Below are 6,893 nucleotides of genomic sequence, written 5' to 3'. Positions count from 1 at the left end.
AGAGAGACTAATCTGATTATGATTAATTCAATCTCATCAAATATAGGTTTCAAATAATAAAAAGTATATGGTTCTACTCCATCTATCGGACCAACCGTTATTATTTACCATTTTTAACACACAAAGTATTGAAGACCAAGGCAGGATCCCGGGTTAATTAAGAAACAAGTTTATTCACTATTAATTATTAATGGAAACCCAAAGAACAAAGTTCTAGTCAATGTATCCACCCCCAGAATTGATGGTGAGCTCCAAGGGGTGGCGGAAGCTGCTGCAGACACTCTGGATGTACTCGGCGTTCATAGAGATCCATTCCTTGTGGGCAGAGATATTGAGAGTGCAATTGCTATAGTGGCGTCTCATGTATGCTTGGCACTTCACGTGTGCATAGATGGAATAGTCTAAAGGGTTGAGGTCTGGTCTCTGGGGGTGGCCAGAAGTTCTTTGCCAATAAGTCCATATTGGCCTGGAGCCACTCATGGGGTTTCTTTGTGCTCTGGGCAGGTCCCCCATCTTGTTGAAACACCCGAGGGAGAATATCCAACCATGGATTTGATCCATTGGATAACATTGCTGGCAATAATTTTAACGAAACTATTAGCCTTCAGCCAATACCCCAAGGGGAACCACTCAGGATTCATGACCTTTCTATTGGATGCATCCAGACCTAAAATCATCACGAAGGGTTTCCTGACTGCTCCTGGAGAGGGTCTAAGGTCCTTGCCGACTTTCGACATCATGGAGACATTGTAAATTGGTTTCTTCGAGGCTGCTCCCAGATGGCCTTCTGCAATCTCAATCCTCATCTTTTACTGTGTGCTCATGGTGGTGACTAGGACAATGTTTTTCGTAGAAATAGTTAGCTAATTATGTGTTCTTCAAAATTGAGCATCGGAACATTGTAAAAAAAAAAAAAAAAGAAGACTTATAACCTCTCAAAATTGGGACAATACAGATGAGTAAATAATAACGGCTGTCCCGGTGGTTTGTTCGTTATAAGCCTGCACAGATTTTCCCAATTTATCTCAAAATGTCCTGAGTCAAAATAGTTTAAGGAATACAAAAGCCAAAAAAAAAAAAAAACTTTTTTATTACACTATTTATCGAAATGGGGACTCAACTTATATTTTCCCTTCATTTTCTTTAATTTTGCAGGTTGTACTCAATTTTTTATTTTTGTTTTTATTATTTATATTCATTTCCCCCTCTCCCCCCCACCAACTTTTATTATCTTCATTTCACAAGCCAAGGAATCCTTTGATATCTCTCTTTTTATCCCCCTCCCCTCATTTTAAGTAGCAGGAGTAGTCATGACGTTTCTGGGCAATTTATATACTTTTTTTTCAACGTTTTTTGGTCTTATTTCTTTCCTGATTCTCCCTTCAACCTTATTACATAACATTATCATCATTTCAGAGAATGGAAAGTCCCTCTATGAAACCCATTCGATATGTCCTCTAACACTCAATTACTCGACTCGGATTTGGTGAACGAATGGTCTGAATTGCTCATCAATGAACAAGAGCTAGCAGCCTCCTCCGCACACCTGACCCATCATCACCACTCCCATCACACTCGCCAGTCTCACATTCAACACCAGAAACAAATCCTTGAAAAGGGATGCTTCATTCCACCCAATCTTTCCTCATCTTGCATTAAACAACAGAAACATCTCTCTGCATCCTCACCTGTGGAAAATGGCATTCCTTCCACTCCACCTCCCTCGTGCACTCCCAATCATTTGCACTCTAATAATCATAGTGCTACGCTCAACAATGGTTCAACACCGATGACAAATTGGATCGAGCTCAAAAGCTCCACAAAGAACAAAGCACCCCCCATTCCTATAGAGTCACTGGACTCTCTAAAAAGCAAAGAGACGATTGTGCACAAATCCATTCGCCCAGCACCTGCCATTCCACCCAATGCACGAAAGAAATACGAGGAGGAATCCTCCGAGGGATCCCCCATCATCACAAAACAACCACTCCCAAGGTAACCCAAAATATACTGTTGTGTTAGTCCTTGATAATTCGGCCCAGTCCAGACCATTAATATCATTAATTGTCTGGACTGGTCCTTCGTAATCTCACTACTAGAACTGATTAAAAAAGTTGAATGTCCTCATCATGGGCCAAAATTTATAAGTTTTAGCTCTGATATGCAGGACTTTACTGGAACGGACCGAGACTGAACTGGGCAAGAGTGCAAGAGTCTTTAGTCCTAAATATGGACTGATACAAAACTATCAAAATAGAATCTAGTGTCCAGTGCTTCTCAAACTTTTGACTTGCATCTTCATTTAGTTATTTAGTTTAAATATACTTACAGAAAATCCATTCTTTAGTCACATTCTACCCTGGATACAAATTCTACAGGCTCCTTTATGAAGTGCCCACAGCCTGTAGGTGTGGTTCCACATCTCAATTTTTAAAACCATCCCTGTTAATAGTTTGAGAAGCTCTGTTTTATCCCTCCTGTAAAAATAAACAATGTAATAATATAGTTAAAATAACTTCAATATATTTTACAGACCCGGCTCCGTTTCACGAGGGCTCCAAGTAGAAGAGGAGGATCTGATAAAGTTTTCAGAGCCGGATATGCAATTTAATCTAGGACATAAGAGTCATTCAGAGGATTATTCCAAAATTGTTCATCATCGATCTTCATTAAATAGTGGTGGAAAACGCCGGCCCCCCTGGGCAACCAGATATACCATCCCATAACGACAACAGCAAGTGTATTAGTACTAATAATAATCCTCTCAGTACTAAGGAAGTGAATGAGAAGAAAAAGTTGAATGGAATCATAGGTAAGTACTAACCACTTATTTAGTTAGGATAAGAGTTTTGTAAATCCTATACCTCAGACATGAGTACCTCATTCGTACACTCCAATAAAAAGTTGGTGAAGAAAAAACTTCTGAGCGTTTTTTCGCTTTACTATTAACGAAGTTAGGGTAATAAAGGGTTCCAAAAGGTTTTTTGGCTAGTCTTCAGTTCCAGGGTAATTGAATACGTGTCACAAGCCGCTCCAACTTGACAATTTCCATTATTTTATCAAGAGTTTCAAAGTCCATATTACCAGAACCAAACCGTTAGAACCAAGGCTTTGCTGTCGCATTCGACACTGTATTGGGTCCATAAACAACACATTTTTTTGGCAGCCTGCTCCGCCTTTTCACCTTGGTTGTAGTAGTGATCCTGAAGAATGTATCGAATTTTCTCTTTTTTTACTTCCAAAACACACAAACTTGCCACATTAAAGACAAAACTGTAAATAAACTTTTTTTAAGTGTAAATTTAACCTTTCAGCTTACTTTTTTTATGCAATATATTAATCGTGAGAGATAGCTCAGATATGAGATAAAGACATCTAGCGAAAAACACTCAGAACTTTTTACTTAACACATTATATATATAAAGAGTGGCCAACGAAACTTTTTTTTTTTTGATATCGCTATAAAAAAAAGATGGATAGATATTTTTCAATATTTTTTATCTTATTTGAAAGCCTCAACATTCTGGTTAATGATGAAACACCACTTCATTCATATGGCCACCGTGGGTGGTCTTACAGTAGCCCATTCTGTCGACCCAATTTTTCAATACATTTTTGATTGTGTGAGCTTCAATAGCTCCAATTTCGTGTTTCAAATCGTAAATCGTCTCGAGATGGTTGGCGTAACATTTATTCTTGACGATTCTCCACAAAAAATAGTCCAACGGAGTCAAATAGCAGCTACGAGGTGGCCAGTTGACGTTGCCGTTTCGGCTTATGATGCGATTGTCGAAGATAGTACGTAAAAGATCCACTGTAACGTTGGCTGTGTGGCACGTAGAGCCGTCTGGTTGGAACCAAATGTCGTCGATGTCTTTCTTTTCTATTTGGGGAAACAAAAAATCTTCCAACATGGCCCGATAGCGCTCACCATTGACCGTAACGGCAGCTACTTGCTCGTTTTTTCGCTTTCGGCAACAGCAGCAATGCTTTCGATTGAGTGCACTGGAAGAACACGGGAACGCGTCGTGTTATCCATTAGCGAACCAGTTTCGCGCACACGCTTCACAAATTTATCCACATACTGCCTGGAAGGCGCTTTATTTCGACCAACGTAATTTTCTTGCAGTTTCGTTTGAGGACTCTCCATTTTGGAAGTAAGTCTTCGGTATTTCCCAATTTTTTCCGTCCGTAAACTTAACCATTTCGTAAGCTGGAGATCTTTTACAAAATATTAAACACAATAAGAATGTTACTACAGCTGTCAGACGTCAAAAAAGTGTTAGTTTAAAATGCAACCGCTAGATGGGCCAATAACTTTTCATTCCAATGGTGCTCCGTAATTTTGTATTCAACTATTTCCCACGTCATGATTGATTGAAGGTGCTAAGGGAATTAGGAAGAAGATTAGCGAGTTTGTCTTATGATGTATCTTCAATATATTTATGGCCCAAGAAGGAACATGGCAAGTTAGCAATGGCAATGACAATAAATAAATTAAAATGGTCAAACATTTGAATAAATTACTTTATATTTACCAAAAACAGTATTTTCACATGGTATAGATTATATGTAACACTTTCAAGAGTGCCAAAAGAAAGTGCAGGTTTGATAAGATTTACAACAAATGGACATAAAACAACAAAAAATGTTGTATGCAAGGAGATTTTACAATAGAAATTTACCTATTATATAATTATATTTTAGAGTAAATCGTTTTAGTTTAAAATTTTAACATAAACAAACTAAATATAAATAAAATCTTATTAATTTTTCATCGGCTATCTTTAAGATACCGTGTTTGTCCTTCTAAATTATTTAAAATAATGTATGCCAGACAAAAAAAATTGTAAAATTCAATATTGATATGGTACTTACTTGATATGTAATCCGTTCTTATAATACTATAAAATTTAAATAATCGGAAATTAAACAATATATATTCAGTAATCTTTTTAATTATAAGTTTGAATAATAAATAACGAAAAGTTTTGAGTCTAGCTATCCAATTCGAAAACACTCACCCGATGCAAAATTATGAGCTTCTAATGTATGAACATATAGGCACAGTATGAGCCAAGTCATCAACAGCTACAAAGGTTCTTGTTTAGCTCAATATGTAGTTTTCATCCTTTTTTATCATAATATTAAAAGATAATGTCTTTTTAAATGAGTGGCATGGCAATTCAAGTTGTCGGCAAAAAAAGCCCTTATTTGCTCGTCTTTGTCAGGGATGGAAAATATATAGAGAGCGTAGAATATCAATTATTCCCTTGAAGAAACATCTAATTGGTGGAGGATGATTCATGGAGATTGTGTCAAGATGAACCAGAATCTCTTGTACATCTTATAACGAAATGTGATGCTCTAGAAAGCGTGGGGAGAAATATATGGGGTCCACTGGTCGTTTTGGAGATGTTTTTATAGAAGTTTGTGATTTTGACAGTAATGGCAAACTGACGTGAAATGACGTTATTTTATGTTTTGGTTTGGAAGTGGTGTTTATTTTAAGCCTTTTATATAAGTGTTCCCTTTGGGATTTTATTTTATTTGTAACTTTGTGATGATTGCAGTTTGATATGAAATATACCTCAAATTCTTGGGTATATGCTATACGCTTAATGTTCCTGTATTAAAATGTACTTTCCGTGACCTTGGAGCGGCTGTGTCGTTGGATATGCTCCGGGGATAAGAATAGAAAAAATAAATAAAAAAATGCAACATCTGGGATGTATACTGCACTATACATGGAGTCAATATAATTCAAAACACCGCGTTTCGCGAAATCCGCAGTGAATGAAACCGCGTTAAGGTGGAATCCCATGTAGTTTTAATTTTATAAAATATTCTATCAATATTTAATTTTAAGGGTAAACGCACATTTCTCACTACTCTAACGCATGATAGCAACTGACTATATTTTCAAAAAAAAACTTTAAAATCTGGCCTCTAGAATGAAACCATGCCCACAAGGCTACTACTTAGACATCCTGATTGTCACGCATTATCAAAAAGGAAGTTATGTTGTTGCACTCTGTATATGTAAGATAATTAGTTACATTTACAATGTACAAATTATATACAAAATAAGTTAACAAGGATTTAGAAAGTTCCCTTTTTATTTCCTGCCCAGAAAGGAAATGACTAATATCCAATATTCAACTCAACATATAATTTACGTAAAGCTAAATAATATTATTCAAACATTCCTCTCGCTACAAAATTCTAATTTATATATCCCTTACTCACTTAATTATAAATTATTTGGTAATTTTTGACAAAATTATACAGAGCACGGAGAGGAAACTTGCAATGGGATTTAATAACCATTTCATACCGTTATTTTTAATTATGACGAGGTTTCATTACGTATTAGCTTAAACAAAAAAGAAAAAAAAAGTTTTTTGTTTAGTGCATGTCTCTAAGTGTAGAAATATCGGAGCAGTAACAAAAAAGGTAACACATGTGCGATGTCCTCTGCGCAGGTAAGTCCCGAGAAGGCTGCTGCGGCTGTTGAAGAACTAAAACTTCTACAGCAACAATACGACTGAATTCATCTGGACTCGAGTTCCAAACTTTGAGCTGAACAGGGCATTCATTCCAGGCATATGAGGAATGAGATGATAATTAATATTCCATTGAGTCATTAATTAAAGGATATTCAACAATGTGGGTAACATATGAAGGAATATGCTAATGAGAAATATTGTAATTCCACGAAACCCAAGAGATTCTTTTCTCCAATACCGTTGTTGAACTCTATCGCCTGTCATCGCAGATTGTTATTTATCTGATCTCTCATTCCAATCCTTTATTTATTATTGAACATTAGACGAAATTTTTGTAGTCGGTTTGAACTTGAACATTGTATGACTAGGAACGTGTTTCCCGTA

At 36.5% G+C, this 6,893-nt stretch overlaps 1 protein-coding gene across 1 annotated transcript; it reads left to right on the top strand.

The window, feature by feature from the left end:
• Window positions 1-1,381: 1,381 nt before the first annotated feature.
• On the top strand, window positions 1,382-4,628 carry LOC121131519 (uncharacterized). The gene is made up of 2 exons (XM_040726944.2): window positions 1,382-1,995; window positions 2,534-4,628. Exons 1-2 carry the CDS (start codon window positions 1,451-1,453, stop codon window positions 2,724-2,726), a joined length of 738 nt encoding a protein of 245 aa, XP_040582878.1. The 5' UTR covers window positions 1,382-1,450; the 3' UTR covers window positions 2,727-4,628.
• The last annotated feature ends 2,265 nt before the right edge of the window (window positions 4,629-6,893 follow it).

The sequence above is a fragment of the Lepeophtheirus salmonis genome, unplaced genomic scaffold (genome assembly GCF_016086655.4).
Source record: "Lepeophtheirus salmonis unplaced genomic scaffold, UVic_Lsal_1.4 unplaced_contig_7858_pilon, whole genome shotgun sequence".
Classification (NCBI taxonomy): Eukaryota; Metazoa; Arthropoda; class Copepoda; order Siphonostomatoida; family Caligidae; genus Lepeophtheirus; species Lepeophtheirus salmonis.
The sequence above is the reverse complement of the archived record's forward strand: the minus strand, read 5'-3'. Positions and strand labels throughout refer to the sequence as shown.